Source organism: Notothenia coriiceps, unplaced genomic scaffold (assembly GCF_000735185.1).
Source record: "Notothenia coriiceps isolate Sejong01 unplaced genomic scaffold, NC01 NC01_scaffold00024092, whole genome shotgun sequence".
NCBI lineage: Eukaryota > Metazoa > Chordata > Actinopteri > Perciformes > Nototheniidae > Notothenia > Notothenia coriiceps.
Genome location: NW_011356793.1, coordinates 35,426 through 53,070, shown reverse-complemented (window position 1 = coordinate 53,070; position 17,645 = coordinate 35,426). Strand labels below are relative to the sequence as shown.

Genomic DNA, 17,645 nt, shown 5'->3' with positions numbered 1-17,645 from the left:
GTTGTCGAGAGAAACAAAGTGCAGAAGGAAACATCCATTAAACTCAGTGTGCTGCTCTCTGATGCTAGTTCAGATACTTGGCATCTCATCTCGGGTGCAAGGTCATCAATGTTTGGGGTCAGGCTCTGAACTGAGGAGACCCTCAGGATGGAGTGAAGGTGTGCGTGCAATATACCGGCGGGCCAGATCTAATAGTAATTACAAATTATCCTGCGGGCCGAAATTAAATCCACCAAGGGTCCGATTTGTTTGACACACGTGCTTTAAACCCTGCCTAATATTACTTTCCAACACAGCAACTTTGACATTGTTGTTTGTACTTTGTGGACCCTCAAATGTACACACAATCATTTATACAATATTTAATTACCTTAATGTAAACAATGCATCACATAGTGAAGTGTTATATTATATATCATTTCGGCCACAAGGTTTCAAATTGCTTCAATGCGCTTGTTTATTTCCAAAGCTCACATTGATAAACAGGACATTCAATGTAACATTGTGAGCATTTTAAATACAAAATGGAAATGACAAAGTACCAAAGTGAACACGTCCAACACACCATTATGTTACATTGATCTATGGCCAATAAAAACTCCAATCTGAAGACACTCCTTACCTGAGGACACACTAAGGTGTTCAAAAGGGCAGTGTGACATTTCCCTTTTTAATTCTCACACAGGCTGGTTTTCAACAAGATGAACAATAATAGCGGCTGGATTACATCACTGCTGTCATATTGTTTAAAAGTTTTAACAACGTTTATAACATGATGTTACACAATTACAACGGAAAAATATATGAGAAGTATCGAAAAATACTTCATTAAGATTTTGGTGCTATTTCCAAGCATCAGAACACTATCCCAATACGTTTGTAGATTATTATTATTATTATCAATAGTTACAATGAAAATTGTTCTTAAATAAAACATTAAAAGACACACAAGAATTGTAATTTCTGCCTTGCTTTGCTTTTAAAAGGAAATCTATACTTCAACAATTTTAAATGCAAATAAGACACGAAAAGTGCAAACAGGAAGTTGTGAATAAAGGTGCTTTGTATAAAGTTGTTCAGGGCTACTTGGTCACCGTTATCTGAGCTGTGAACACAAACACATCGAACATTACATTTGGTACAGACTGTATTTAAAGCTTGAGCGCTCCTTGTTTCAGTACTTACAGTAATGAAGGCTATAGCACCTGACCCCGCCGCTCCGTAATGTGCCGGACTCGTTTCCGGTTGATTCTAGAAATATTTAAGATTTGAGCAACTTGTTCTAGCAATCTGACATTTAAAAAAACATATTTATGATGAAATGAAAAGTGAAAAAGACACCCTTTGTTAAAGTGAAATATGTCCCACCGCACAAAGAATAGCAGCAAATCACGATCAACAATTCAGTTAATAAACAAAAGCACAGGTTAGAATAATAAACCCAGGTTAGTGACTTCAACAGGAGTGTTTTTGGAAGAGTTCAGAATGTATGGCAAAGAAAATTAAGGCAAAAAGGAAAGGATTTTTTTCTCCTCCGTCTGATATATTCATGAATTTAAAGTAACATCACGGAAGCTAAACAAAACTAACATTCTTGCTGGAAGAAATGGATGAAGTATTTATGTTAAATATTAAGAATATGAGGACACTTTGCTTAAAAGGTAGGGTAGGTAAGAATGGAGAAACCAGCTCGAGTGCACTAGAATTTGAAAATACACAACCGAAAAAAATCTGCCCCTTCCTTCAGACTTCCTTACAGAGCCCCTCCTCCAACACACACGAACGCGCACATGACCAATGAGGGCACGAGATAAGTTTGTGCACAGATGGAAGGCTGACAGGCAGGTAGGCCATCCAGCTATTTTAGCCTGGCCGGCTCAAATGATTGGTCGTGCTTTTTACAGCGCCACGGCTTCCACAGATGAAATTTTTTAATGTATTTATTGTCAAAGCATTTAATGCAGGGGTGTCAAACTCAATTTCATTGAGGGCCACATTCGCATAAAGGTTGCACTCAAAGGGCCGGTTGTAACTATAATGTATTATATTACATGATTGCCTCTGAATTGGATTATTATCGGATAGGATAATAACTTAGTAATTAACTACGTCTGAAAGCAGAAGTCCAGGGCAAATAATTGCAAGTCTCTTCAGTGTGCATGTCACAAAACGAGATGCATTGTGGGACATGTAGTTTATGGACAACCTGCTTCTGTAAAGTGGCCGTATAATAAACGTATTATATTCTTTGCAAGCTCTTGCGGGGCCACATAGAATCAAGTCGCGGGCCGGATTTGGCCCCCGGGCCTTGAGTTTGAGACCCCTGATTTAATGTATTCATTGCTATCGGGACGTTAAGAGCATTCCATGGAATATAACAACAAGTGTTTCTGAAGTGAATTACCTACCCCACCTTTAAGTACTACATTATTGTCAAAGTACTCATTACAAGTAAAATACCTAAATTCAAAATCTCACTTGACTAAAAGTACAGTATTATTGAGCAAATGCTATAAGTTATTTTCCACCACTGCTTGCTGGTATATGCATTTTGAAGTCAAGGAGTACCGACTAGAGATAAATGATTGGACTGAAATCAAGCAAAGCGTTGGTAACAACATCTGGAAATAGAAAGGTCTGGATGCTAAAGAAGGAGCATGAGGAAATAACTCATTAAAAACCAGGTCAATTGGTTTCTAAAATACTCCCAAGTCCTTGAAATTCAGATGACTAGTTTGTTAAAAAAACATAATCTGTTTGACTTTGACATGTTTTTGGTACCATAACGTTCGTGTGAGATTCACATTAGCCCAGTTCAGATCCACCCAGCTCACCAAACACCTGGAAGGTCTTGCTCCAATGTTCGTCTTTATGATGACCCAGGGAACGATGGGAAACAAGAAGAAGGAAAAAGCAGATCCCAGGCTAGAAACACCGAAGAGAAGAGATGATGAGCGAGGGGGAAGTGTCCGATTTAGCCAATCACTGACAGACAGACTTGTTTGGCTCATTTGATCAGAGGTAACACGATCCCCTCTCCCCCAGTGCACCCAAAGAGAAAGAGGACAGGCTCCCAGTCTACTCTAGATCTGACGCCTCGGTGTCAGAGTGGAGGAAGTTGCTGCCGTTTACCCGGGTGTACTGGACGTTGCTGCTGTCCGTGGGGGGGTCGGAGGCTCCACAGGAGCAGAGTGGACCGGTGAACAGGTGATCCACGTCCTCCAGCTGCATGCCCTTCGTCTCCGGGAGGCAGCCCTGCACGAAGATGAGCCCCAGCACCACCAGCCCCGAGTACAGGAAGAACGCTCCTAAGGGAGACAGTCACATGTCACCGATTCAGTTGGCCATTTTAAAATCAGATCTATTTGTGTATGCATGATGTAGTTACGTCTAATCCACAATACGTCTCCGGAAAGTTTGACTCTTTACTTAAACAAAAGATATCAGAACAAACACATATTTTCAAAAGGTCAAAAAACGATATTGCTATTGTGATTCTTTTCTCCTTCTCACTTCTAATAAGAAGCAGCTGCGGTCGTCTATGATGTCAATTTTACGACGGCTGGTTTAAATAAATGATATCATAATATTAATAACAAAGGATTAAAATGTTCAAATATATCAAATTATACATTTTAAGATATGGCTCCTACACATATATGTTAGACTGTTTGTTTGTAATACATTGTATTGAACTCCCAAGATTAACCCCGGTGATTATTATGACATTCAATGTGAAAGGACTTCATATTTAAAAAACTGCTGACTATGTGCTACCGTAAAACTTAAAAATGAAAATGAAAAGTGGGGTTATGCTTTTCTGTTCATATCAAGTCCCAACGTAATCTCATGTTGGATGAAAATGAAATAGAAATGCTGCCAAAGTTACTGATTGCAGTTTGAGCCTGTTTATGATGTTCATTTTCTCTGGGCAGGGCAAAATGCTGTTAATGGACAATCATTTCCATCCTGTAGAATTCAATCCAAACTCTGTTGTTGTTATTATACTCTGAAAAGTATACAGTTGGATTTATTCTCACGATGCTCAATCAAAAGCAAACTCGGATGTGTAATCAAAACCCACTTGTTAGTTAAACTCCCTCACCACTGCCCTGTTGCTGTAAACAAGAAGACGTTTTCTGATCTGGCAGAAGCAGAAGACTGCCTGTGAAGTAGCAGGACATACTTTTAATGACAACATATATATACCAGATAACAGAGGATGAAACTCTGTGTGTCTTCATGCTTCATCCATTCACAATTCATCCTCTCCGCCCTCCTGTTAATAGACGCCAACTCTTTTGGTTCAACAAACCAGATTTTGCCACAATGTCCATCAGACCACAAGAAACCAAGTACACCTATACATTAGGGTCGATGCACAATCGTTCACATAGTTTAGCCATGGAGGCTCTTTTCCCTTTGCAGTCCCTTGCAGGTTAAGGATATTAATAAAGGTGCCTCCAACATCTCCACTTTCTGTGTCTTGCTTCCTTCCTCCCTAAATATCTAGAAGGAATCAGCTGTGAGCAACACAGACCAATCTATAGCTCAACTTTTATCCAAAGCGTCTTACATACTCAACACTGTGGACAATCCCCACAGGAGCAATTTGGTGTGAAGTGTCTCAGGGACACAACGACATGCTGACTGCAGTGGGGTTTGAACCTGTGCTCCCCCTGATCCCAACACCAACGCGCTAGCCCACTGCGCCACACGCCTCCCTGGACTTTTATTGGACACAACACATTCAGTTCAAATCATTTCAACAGCTAAAAGAGTCCTATTTTTATCCCAAACGCAGTATTTGTATTTTACAAAGGCTCCCCTCACATGTAGCGGGTCTTACCGTAGTAGGTGAGCATCTGAGCGATGTGGAGGAAGGTCAGAGACACCAGAGCGTTGCAGATCCAGTTGACTCCGGCTGAGCAGGCGTTCCCGGTGCTGCGCGCCCACATGGGGTAGATCTCAGAGTTTATGGTCCAAGGCATGGGGCCCATACCTGACACAGAGGCATTATGTTTACAGAATGTATATATGAACATACACACAAATGACTAACAATGTGCTCTACATATACAGAAGCCATGTTTAGGGTTGTAAACATGCTGCATAAAGGATTCTTCTACAAGGACTACAGAAGGTTGTAGTAAGATCGAATCTGTAATTCAAAACAAGACTATAAGATGTGAGACGAAAAACAATGATGACGTCTCTTCAGACCTGGAGCGAAGAAGGCCAGGTAGAGGATGAGGCTCAGCAGGACGATCCAGGAGTAAGGGGTTGGACAGTAGTTGTAGGCCCAGAGCGAACTGTCGGGTAACTCCTGTCCTGTCTGGTTGTAACAACTGGATGAAAGAAAGAAAGAAACGAGAGAAGTGATTCCATGTGGATACTCCAGCAGAAGAGACCTGGGCTGCAGGCGATTCTATGTGCTGTGAAGATACCAAAGCTCCAAGAGGTTCTTACTACTTTGTCCATTAGTACTTGCCTTTGCTTTTAATAACGGCTATTTGTATCTAAAAGCAATGCAGACCACGTGTGGTTTCACTTTAGGCATACGTGATGACAATGATTACATTTTAATATTAGCTGACACTTTTATCCTAAGCAACTTACATAAGCTTAATCGTACGTAAAGATACACGCTAAAACAGCATTTATCCTGCACGTACATTAGCATCCATTAAGCCAGATGATACGAGTTACACAGGGATGCAAACTCATCAGGTAGGAAAAAGGAGACAAGGATCCGAGCCCCCCGAATATCGGCTTTAAAATGAATAACAGATGATTGTAGCAGAACAACTAAAGCAGCAGTTTTAATAATAACAGAAACGCCAAAGAGTCTAATAGAAATTGTGTAGCAGTCAGTTAACTAAGTTCATAAACTCAACAAGTACTATACTTATAATTTTGAGATACTTGTACTTTACTTAAGTATGTAAATGTTTGGCTGCTTTGTTCTTCTACTCCTCTACAATCCAGAGGTAAATGGTGCACTTTGATTGGCCATGTTGTATTGGCCACGGTGCAGTCAAAACAAAGGTTGTAATGAGAGCTGTTAAGTGTTTGTACTGTGACACTCCTTTCTGCATACCAACTGTTGGTCATACTCTCATTTAGTATCCTTCACACAACCACACAGTGAGCCGATGCCTGACCTTCCCCACGCAGCGTGATCTGTGGACGCCGCACTGACAGGAACACAGGACGAGTCGTACACAGCGGTGCCGTTTTCACGATAACAGAATCCACAGTCTGGATCCAACATGCAGGGTTCACAGGACCTGGAAGACAAAGCTGAATGTCAAACGTCTCGTATCGACCCATTTCAACATAGGGACACTTCTGACTGAGCAGCTCTGTCAGCAAATGATCAAGATTGTAAGATGCAGGACGAGCAATAAGAAGGGTGAAATGACTGCACCAGTGAAGGACACACCTCAAGGAGTCCAATATGCTAGATGTGATGGCACTTTGGAAAGTCCAATATTTGTTTAATTGACACAGGACTCATGCAGAGGTGGAAACTCCCACTGGAAGTGTTGGGATCCAGAAAAAGACACTATGTACTATCACTACGATGTTTAGTATACTGATAGTATACTGGAAAGAAGGTTGGGATTGTAGCATCTCACATGTATTGATAATGAAAGTTAGGTGTATCGTCTCACCCATAAAGTGTGCATGTTAAGTTTTGGGGGTCGACCGGGTGAAGGGTGATGGGCGGAGAATACTGAGCAGACATTAAAAACCCAAAGGCCAACACAGTCAGACTCAGACCGGTACCTGCGTCGGAGAAAAATAAAAACAAAAAAATAATGTTGTCTGTAGAAACTATCAAATAATTAAATCCTGCAGGACTTCCGGGACAAATGACAAACCTAGAAGACTGCCCAGCGTCAGCTTCCTGCGGCCCACCCTCTCCACCAGCCACACTCCGAACATGGTGAACACAAAGTTTGTGGCAGAAGTTGCAGAAGACAACCAGATCGCCCGCTTAATGTCCCGCACCCCCGCCATCTGCAGAATAGTTGCACTGTAGTACCTGGATATGGGAGGGGAGATGAAAGAAAACTCAAATCTATTAACATTTCGACACGAATCCAACTGAACACTTTTTTTTCTGTTCCCACTGAGACACAAAGACTCAGATTTATCAATTGAGCGGGAAAAATATACAACAAACATTTTTATTTTTCAATTTAGACCTTACTTTGACTATTTATTATTGATTTAACTAACTGCCTTATCAACACTTGTATGTTTTTTTTGTAATGCTGCTACTTATTTTATATCATGGATTTGTACTTATTTGATTTTTTAACTATTATTGGTGTGTTAGCCTTTTATCTGATATGTTAGTCTACTCATTTTATTTGCACTTCACCTTTGTTGTTGTAACAATACATTTGAAAAACAGGAATCTTGTATTGGTCCTACAATGGAAAAACGTACAACCTCACAAGAGGCAAAAGGTACAGTGCAGATACAATTCAAATACAAAAACTAACAATCATAAAAGAGGCGAGCACACGTTAATATAATACAAATCAAATAAGTTCCAACCATGGTAAGAAAAAGGAAGCAGCAGGATTTCTGATTGAGGATGCTAGGAGGCAGGGAGAAGATCATTCATAATCATACAGTCACTATTACAAGAGGAACAGACCACCTACATGACGGTGTTTACTCCCGACAGCTGCTGGAACATCTGGAGGCCGCAGCCGACGAAGAGAGCCCGTCGAGTCGGACCGTATCTAAGCATTCGCAAAATAACAATCCCTCCTGCAAGGACACAAAGTCTCTGATAAACATTCAAGTGTCAACTCATGTCATTCCTCGTTGTGTTAATGTCACTCTGTACACAAGCAGACAAAACTCGCAGCTCTAATCTTTTTTTTCAGGTTTCGCAAAAATCATTCACCTCCGCCCGACTCCTTCTCCTCGTCCTCGATGCTGCTCCTCATGGAGTCGTACTCCTCGTCGACGTTCTGGCCGCCTCGGATGCGGCTCAGAGCGTGCCGGGCCTCTTGGCTCCGCCCCTTTTGGAGGAGCCAGCGGGGGCTCTCCGGCAGGAAGAGGAAGCCGCAAAACTGCAGCACTGCTGGGACAACGGACAGACCTAGCATGTACCTGTGAGATGGAGAGGAGGAGGTGAAGAAATGCTGGAGGAAGCAGGCCTGTGCTGTAACACCAAACACTGAGTTTCAGCTTTAGGCCTGATATTAAATAACAAACACTTCCCCTGTGGATCTGATACCGTCATGACATTTAAATGACAGATGTTGGAGGCTACAAAAAAACATGGTGAGATCTTTGTAACACTCCAACACATTGTACATGATAGGCTACAGGGCAGGACATCTCTAAGCGGTTGACCAATCACAACAGAGCCGGCCAGCTAACCAATCAGAGCAGACTGGGCTCTGGTTTCAGACAGAGGGTGAAAAGAGTGTGAGAAAAGTAAAGAGCTTTTTGAATGTCTAACTACAGTGACCGACTGTTGTGGAAATGTACCGGCAGAGAAACGTACCTCCAGCCGCCGTGACTCATGTAGCTGAACACTCCATCGGTCACCGTGGCGATGAACTGTCCGCCGGTGATGAAGAGGTTGTTGATGGTGACCAGTTGACCTCTCAGGTGAGGGGGGGAGACCTCAGCGATGTATACAGGAACTGTCATAGAGGCAATGCCTGATGGGAGAACCAGAAAGGGTTTTATTTTGATACACACACAAACATTTCCCAAAACATTAATTCAATTAATTTGTTGGTGATGCACTTTAGAGCAGTGGTTCTCAACTGGTGGGTCGCGGACCCGTTTCGAGTGGGTCACGGATGTCTGAGTGAAGAACAAAAAAAAATAAAAAAAATAATTGGAAAACAAAAAAAAAAAAAAATTGAAATTCTTTTTTTTTTTTTTTTGGGGAAAAAGTCAAACTTTTATTTTGAAGGCCCGATTTTCTAACGCTATGCATGCAGTCGGCGTTGGACTGGAAGTACCGGAGACCATAAACGGTTTTGAAAACTTCTGTGACGTAGTGATCATCTTCTCAATAAAATATCTTTGCTGATGTTTTTTCGAGTCTTCTGGCCAATCAGAATCAAGATTGTTGCCGGAAGTCCCCACGGAGAATAACTTTGCGGTATAACTCTTTATAAATCCATGGGTACAACTTCAGATAAAAATGAACACGTAATGAAATATGACCCCCGGTTTGATGACAGGTCACAGAACAATGGGAGGTATCTACCCTTACCCACAATTTAAAGTAATCTCCTCTTTACTCTTCTCTGCAAGATGTCAGAACAAAGTGAAAAACAAACAATGGCATAAAATATTATTAATATGTCGGGTAGTAATAGATTTATTTATTTTCTTCTCAGAGTGTACCAGAATGCATAGTTTATGTTAGTATTTCTATTCCCCCCAGACCCCCCTGCTGGGGTTGGGGTTTCAGCATGTGTGCCTTTTTATATAGTTCAGCTTTGATTCCATCATCTCATTAAACCTTTTTTAAAAGCATACTTTAGTTCTGTGAAGGGATATATGCACTGTACTTCACTTGTATTAATATTGTATGCTGAAAAGCGTATATATTACAGCACGTTTTTTTGTTGAATAGATTTGAGTGCTTCAAAATGTTGGGTCGCGAATCGACCAAGTAAAAAGTGGGTCCCGAGGCCTGACCAGTTGAGAACCACTGCTTTAGAGCTCCTCTAGCTGTAGTTAGTTTGCAGATTTAGTCAAGCGAATATGTTTTGCACTGTAGTATTTCTGATTTGACTTAGTAGTGGAAAAAGGATTTGGACATTTGACCCGTCTGTGGCTATTTGGGGTGGGAAAGTGTGTAACGGTGTCAATTACCTGGATGAATAAGGTGTTAATGTATCAAAATGACATGCTTTCACCAACGCACCTATGCCCAAACCAACTATGATTCTTCCCACTAGAAGAACAACCTTGTCGGGGGCTAAACTCAGGATGATGCCTCCAATGGTGAAGATGAAACTGGCCAACAGGATGCAAACCCTGCGGCCCAGCCAGCCGTTCAAGGAGCCTCCCGCCAGGGCGGAGAAGGCTGCGGCCCAAACAGTGCTGGACACCAGCAGCTCCTGCCATAGAGCGCTCAGGTTCATCTCCTTCTTCAGGAGCAGCATGGCCCCGGAGACCACCCCGGTGTCGTACCCGAAGAGAAACCCCCCCAGGCCAGAGAACAGCGCCAACATATAGACGAAGCATGGCTTGGAGGCGTTTTGGTCCAGGAGATCCCCACCAGTGGAGGATGGAGGCCCGATGAGGCTCTGGTCTCCATCATCCCCTGCTTTCTGTCTGCTTCTCCCCATATGGCCGCTCATGTACTTCAGGCTGTATTCATCCTGACTGCGACTGCTGGTGGTGGACATAAGGTGAAAGTTAGTTTATTTATAAAGCACATTGCAGACACAAAGGCAATTCAAAGTGCTTTACATAGGCAATAACACATGACAATTAAAACAAAGCCAATTCAACAGAAAGACAATTCATAGCAGAGATAGAAATGTGTTAAAAAGAGACATTGTAAATACACATAATCGCTGAAAGAAGTGCAATGTTAAAACATAGTTAAATGACCTCTGGAAAAGCAGCATTAAAGAGCAAGGTTTTCAGCCCTCAGATTCTCATGAAGTAGAGGAACGTAGAGGAAACAAGGAGGTCATTTGCCAGTAAATGAAAAACTCCCTCAACACAGAGCAGGGTTGAGAAGAAGTTGCCCCAAACAAAAGAAGGTAGTAAGGCTGCATTTTTCGGAATAGCAGACGTCCAGGAACAGGAAGCAGCCAAAACGTCGAGATTTAAACAGCTATATCTGCTCCATACGTATCGTTTCCTTACAAACCATTGTTTTGGAATGTGCATACGGGTATATTATACAGCAACGCTGATGAACGGTTAACTTTAATGACTCCAAAATGACTAAAAAATATGTTTTAATCACCGAAAGCGCTAAAGCGCTGCAACGGGAGCCGCCATTTGTAATGTTTACACTGACGTCACATGGCGTGAGTCACCTGATCTGACCCGCAGCAAAAAGAGGCAGAAATTAAACGTTTTCCAACAATTTGTAATTAAAAAAAATTCAACAATTAGGTGCATTCATAAATAAAAGGAGTCTTGCACATTATTATTTAAGAAAACGTTTTTTTAGCAACCAATTTAGTTTCTATGTATTTCATACACTTCCTTTAAACTGCTTACTGCTGCTGCTGCTGCTTCTGCTGCTTACTAAAATGATATATTATTTTTGTAAATCGTTGTTTATCGGCAATGATGTTAAAACAGATATTCAGATAGTTGTCCATGTCCTTGGTAACTAGTGTTAACAATGTATATCCTTCTAAAAAAATGTTTTAATGTCTATCGAAACTACAAATTAGTAATTGACCTAGCTGCTTACATGAATCATACACACAGGTATTTCCAGTTTTACATGGACAGTTGTCATTTTGGGCGTGTGGTGAGAATATGTCAAAAGCCAATTGTAGTTTCCGAGAATGCATTGGAGCGGTATGTAGCCTATTGATTTATTAATAGAGACTCAAAGTGCAATAAACCACAGGCTGAGCTTAAAAGTTCAAATCCACAGCATGTCACACAAATTCAATTCACACAGGCTAGATGTACAAGCTGGCGAATAACAAGGTAAACTACTACACGCCAACATCACACAAAACAACCAGCTGAACACATCTGTGCAAAATAAACCCAACTTTACCTGTAAAAAGCTTATTCTTGTGCAGTGCATTTGGCGTCCTCTTCAACAATAGGGAAGTTTGGCTGATCATATGATCATGTCGCAAAAGGTAACCGCCCATTTACATTATAATGAACCAAGACTAGCCTCCGGTGATCCTCTCATAGCAAACAGCTATTTACCTTCAAGCTTTGTCAAACATCAGGAATTTGCATTGATCGGAATATATCAGGGAAATAAAAAGTGAACAAAGTATCCCATTCTATTTTCATGCCAGTTGTTTCTTATTCGCCTTAACAACTAAATGATAATGAATGGTGGATGATTTAGCAAACTAATAGCATATATTTCATTTTATATTCTTTTAAGATCTTCTGGACTATGTGTCTTTTTATTTAGATACTTTATAAGATGCAAATAAGAGATATTTTGTTTGAATTTTTTACCCCAAAATAGGATATTGCAATTTTCCATTTAACATTGACATGGGTTTAAATATTTAGACATTGTAATAATACAATTCCTCAATCCATATCTTTCACAATTTGGTAATTGGTTTATTTTCTGACTCAGTTTGACAAGTGGTAATATTAGTATTATAAAAAGAATAACTACCTTCCATGCTGTGTACCGTAAATACAGTAATAGAGGCGCAGATAAACCCCAAGTTGATGGTGGCGGCAGAAGAACAGACATAATCATGAAATAAATCACATTTTTGTCAGAGTTTATGCCGAATTTAAACATAGGCCTACCTTAAAATAAGTAATTCCACTTTTTGATATTTTCTGTACCAGCTAAGTATCCTTGCCTATTTAGAATCAAACATTACACATTTGATTTTTTAAATGGAATACGGCGTGAATCAGTGCTGCTCGCCTCTGCTTTTGAAATCGGTAAATCAGTGACTGACGTCAGACACCGAGGCGGGATTGAAGCTGTCAAATTACAGTCCATTTAATTTGATTTAAAAACGATTCGGCGGTATTATATTATCAAAGTACAAACTTCACCGAAAGAAAAACGTCCATTGAGTTACAGTAAACGAATTTCTGATACCATTATGGATTTATAAAGAGAACTGGACACAGCGTTCATTCCTATGAGAGTTGCTCAGTGGCGCATGAAGCCCACAACAGACAGACAGCAGATTCAAAAAGTACCCGTATGTGGGCCCACAGAGCATGCGCAGTTGAGTTGGAGAAAAATAACTAGATTCAGCTTTTAACGCATTTTACAACTTTAAAACCCTGATTAGTTAAATAAGGGATATACAAATGTTGATGCTGGGTTGTTTATTTGGCTACAAATTGATATATACGCTGATTTACAGACTTCTCTTTCCCAATGCAAGTCGATGGGAAAACGTATTTTGATCAAAAATAACGTCACGGAAGCTGTAGTACCACCGTTTGGCCACTACGGCCATTCACAAAAATCAGCTTCAATTGCCGGCGCACTTCCTGTAGGCTCGGATACCGACCCCACTGTTTACTTCCAGTTTCCTCTTTACAACGGGAAGTTTTTTCCGGCCCGCAGACCGCAGTCATATGATGTGACCATAAGGAAGGAGGAACACGGCTGCCGGAGAGGAACTGCTGGTTTTTCCCTTAGAAAACCACAGAAAGTAAAAAAACTCCGACAAAAGAGGAACATGTTTCACTGCCAGAAGAAAGTTTGCGTTGGACGGTGATGTCAGGATCGAAACTCATTCACACTGATAGCTTCTCTATTGTGTCACTCAGCCGGATTGTAGCTAGTGTAATATTATGTAATAACCTATAGCTATTATTTAGCAATGTGATTTATTTTTTTGAGTCACTTTTACTCGTTTTTTCTCACGCAATGTCGCAGCAATGCTCAAATCACAGCTGTTCTGTGGGATTCACCTAAATGCAAACTTGTCAGCTGGAAAAGTGTTTTTTAAAGACCATGGTTAACCAGGAGGAGTTGGAAGAAAGGTTGAAGAAACTTGTGGTGAGGCTGAAAATCCCACAAGGAGACAGACAAGTGTGCACGCTGGTTCAGATCATCCAGGATCTGCTTTTCCTGGCGCACACTGACAATGGTAGGAAACTCTCTCTTCCTGCATGTGTGCATCATGTTGCTGCTCATAAAAATACATGGTTTCCTCTGGACATGTTGTTGGACTTGTTTCAGCCTTTGGTTCAACACGTACTCCTTTACTGAAGTGTTACTAATATAAATTAACTCAGATCTTGTACTCGAGTAAAAGTAGAAGCACCATAGTGTAGGAATACTCTGTTATAAGTAAAAGTCCTGCAATCAAAAGGCCAAGTAAAAGTAGAAAAGTATTAGTTTCAAAGAATACTCAAAGTACCAAAAGTAGTCATCGTGCAGATTGGTCCATTCCAGAATAATATATATGATATGTTTTATGATTATTGATCATTAAGGTGTTATCAAAGCTGGTAAAGGTGCAGCTAGTTTGTGAATTTACTCCAGGTGTAACTAAAGTCTGATTTAAGAGTTGATTATATTTCATATCATTAATCCACATCTGCTAAGTAAAGGTATAAAACACATTTTGTGGAGTAAAAGTACACGATTAACCTCTGAGTTGTAGATGAGTAGAAGTACAACACATTACAATACTCAGTTAAAGTACTAGTATCTCCAAATTGTACTTTAGTAGTGTACTTGAGTAAATCTACTAAGTTACACTTCATGTGCATAATGCTGCTGATCATAAAAGCCATGGTTTTCTTTGTTCATGTTGTTAGACTTGTTTCAGTCTCTGGTACAACACGTTCTCAGATCCTTTACTGAAGTGTTACTAATATAAATAGCAATTACTTTATTATATGACACACCAATACAAGGGCCATAGCGAGAAATAGTGATACCACAGTGTAAAATACTCCATAGCTACAGTAAGTATTGCAGTTTAATTTAGGCTAAAATCATCATAAGTTATACTTAAAATATAAAAAATACTCAGTATGCAGAACATTGCTGTCATTTTGGCGTTTTGATAATTATGTATAGTGCATTAACATGTAAGCATTATTTTAATACTGCAGTCTGTGTAGCTCTTTTTATAATCAAACATGAATTTAAACGGCACCTTTTCTAGACGTTACTAATGACAACAAGATAACCATAATAAATGTTGCATGTTGATCATACGTTTTCTTTGTAAAAGCCTTATCTGTAGAGTAACTACTGCAATTAAAGGAGAATCAAGTACCGTACAGTATGTTCTTGTTAAAGCTGATGCACATTGTTGCACAAAATGGAAAGACTTATGCACAACACTTGTTCTTTGTTATTGTAGTATCCCCACGCTTTAGAGTGACTTTGTGTGGTCTGAACAGTTCTTCATGTCAGTCTCGGTTCCTTATGCATTTATGTTTTTTCCATGTCCTATAATCTTATTCTACGGTACTTTTACTGCTCTACATTTAACACATATTTACAGTAGCTAGCGTGCAGATAAAGATATACTCTAGGGACATGGATGAATTCCTGTATTTCAATGGTTTAATCCAACAGAGCAACATCTGTTTTTAATCGTAAGATAGTACACAAATGTATCATCATGCATATTTTACAGTTCACTGTTCTGATAATATGGATGTGCTTTTGTGTATTTGAAGGTCTGTATTTGAATACCGAACGTCTGATCGATCCTCGTTATCGGTAGACTATTCTCCAAGACTTGTGTGAAGGACTGTCCGGTTATTCAAAGCTAACTCTTCACATCATTTCTTCCCATCTATTGCAGCAGTTGAACTGTTTGAAGGGAAAAGCGTCCATGCCCCCCTCATGCTGGTGCTCTCATCCTATAGCAGCAGCAAGGGGGTCCAGCAGGTACCACACACACCTCACACAACTCTGATTGTGTGCTTTACTCTCCCTTTTGCATCAGATGTGTGCTATCAAGCCATCTTGGACTTAAACAGATCACACACACACACACACACACACACACACACACACACACACACACACACACACACACACACACACACACCTCACACATCTCTGATTGTGTGCTTTACTTTCCCTTTTGCATCAGACGTGTGCTATCAAACCATCTTGGACTTAAACAGATCACACACACACACACACACACACACACACACACACACACACACACACACTTCAAACTGTATCTTTAAAGCCAGATTTAAAAGGNAAACACACACACACACACACACACACACACACACCATGTATACATCACTTCATGGGACATTACATTGACTTACATGCATTTCCTGGAGACTTCTCCTAACCTTAACCATAACCAACACATGCCTAACCCTAACCCTAAACCTAACCAAGTCTTCACCCTAAAATTAATGATTCCCCTTATGGGGACCTCAATTTTGTCCCCCCCACACACACACACACACACACACACACACACACACACGCTTCAAACTGTATCTTTAAAGCCAGATTTAAAAGGCCAAAATGAAACACAATAGTATTCTATCAAACAGACACAAATATGTACAGTTGGTATAACAGCATCACCTGCTTACTATAAAAGTAACCCACAGCTGAAAGGCTCACACCTGATACAGCATGTGTGTGGCGTCTCGTGACTGCACCTTATCACAGTGACAATGAGTCAATGTGACACAAAACAAAAGTGAGATTATGATCAGTCAGTCATAACAATCTCATATAAAGAGTAAATCATCATCTGTAGTATTCAAGTGTTTCCCCATAAGAGCTGTAGGCAGTTTGTTGGGCAGCAAATATGGTTTGAACCAGATTTAGCTGTTAGACAGTATCTAGCTGCAGTCCCTTTGTCAAGGTCAAGGTTCTTTATTTGTCAAACGCACACAGCTACAGTGTAGTTATGTCGATGAAAATCTTGTGTCACAGGCTTTTCCAACAGTGAAACACAAAACACAGATAAACAGAAAAATATAGTGCAAGTAAATAGTAATACAAAAAGAAAAATAGTTTGCCGCTGCAGTGAAGGTCCTCCATGGATGGCAGCTCCGTCCTGATGTGCTCTGCAGTTTTCACCACCCTCTGTAAAGCCTTACGGTTGAGGGCGGTGCAGCTGCCGTACCAGGCCGTGATGCAGCCAGTCAGGATGCTCTCTATGGAGCACCTGTAGAAGGTCAGGATGCTCTCTATGGTGCACCTGTAGGTCAGGGTCCTCTCTATGGTGCACCTGTGGGTCAGGATGCTCTCTATGGTGCACCTGTAGGTCAGGATGCTCTCTATGGTGCACCTGTAGGTCAGGATACTCTCTATGGAGCACCTGTAGAAGGTCAGGATGCTCTCTATGGAGCACCTGTAGGTCAGGATGCTCTCTATGGAGCACCTGTAAGGTCAGGATGCTCTCTATGGAGCACCTGTAGGTCAGGGTCCTCTCTATGGTGCACCTGTAGAAGGTCAGGATGCTCTCTATGGTGCACCTGTAGGTCAGGATCCTCTCTATGGAGCACCTGTAGGAGGTCAGGATCCTCTCTATGGAGCACCTGTTGAAGGTCAGGATGCTCTCTATGGTGCACCTGTAGAAGGTCAGGATGCTCTCTATGGAGCACCTGTAGAAGGTCAGGATGCTCTCTATGGTGCACCTGTAGAAGGTCAGGATGCTCTCTATGGTGCACCTGTAGGTCAGGATGCTCTCTATGGAGCACCTGTAGAAGTTGCAGAGTATCCTGGAGTCCATGCTTTAGAACTTTACAATTGTAAAGACACAACAAATATTACATAGTCTCTATCGCACTCACATTTATAAAGCATAGATCAACACACACATACCTGTATATGTTTATCAGTACAACTATAACATTAACATTAACAGTCTTTTTTAACGTGCAACCCATTCATGCATGATTTTGTCTCTTACTGTTCAGCAGTTTGTTTTACGTAAAGTAAAATGATCCTGCCTTAGACTGCCAAGGCACAC

At 40.8% G+C, this 17,645-nt stretch overlaps 1 protein-coding gene across 6 annotated transcripts; it reads right to left on the bottom strand.

Annotated features, from left to right (window-relative positions):
• Positions 1-432: 432 nt before the first annotated feature.
• LOC104954856 (proton myo-inositol cotransporter-like) lies at positions 433-11,824 on the bottom strand. Of its 6 annotated transcripts, XM_010782051.1 has the most exons (13): positions 10,886-11,016; positions 9,926-10,398; positions 8,540-8,699; positions 7,931-8,139; positions 7,683-7,791; positions 6,888-7,051; positions 6,678-6,792; positions 6,165-6,290; positions 5,224-5,348; positions 4,850-5,002; positions 3,133-3,308; positions 1,186-1,251; positions 433-1,105 (listed from the first exon to the last, which is right to left on the bottom strand). In XM_010782051.1, the coding sequence occupies exons 1-13, from the start codon at positions 10,903-10,905 to the stop codon at positions 1,097-1,099; spliced, it is 1,905 nt and encodes a 634-aa protein (XP_010780353.1). In that variant the 5' UTR covers positions 10,906-11,016; the 3' UTR covers positions 433-1,096. The 6 variants fall into 6 exon arrangements, with proteins under 6 accessions (XP_010780353.1, XP_010780349.1, XP_010780348.1 ...); XM_010782047.1 differs by lacking the exon at positions 10,886-11,016 and adding an exon at positions 11,762-11,824 and having other exon boundaries at positions 433-1,251; XM_010782046.1 differs by having other exon boundaries at positions 433-1,251; positions 10,621-11,016.
• Between the last annotated feature and the right edge of the window lie 5,821 nt (positions 11,825-17,645).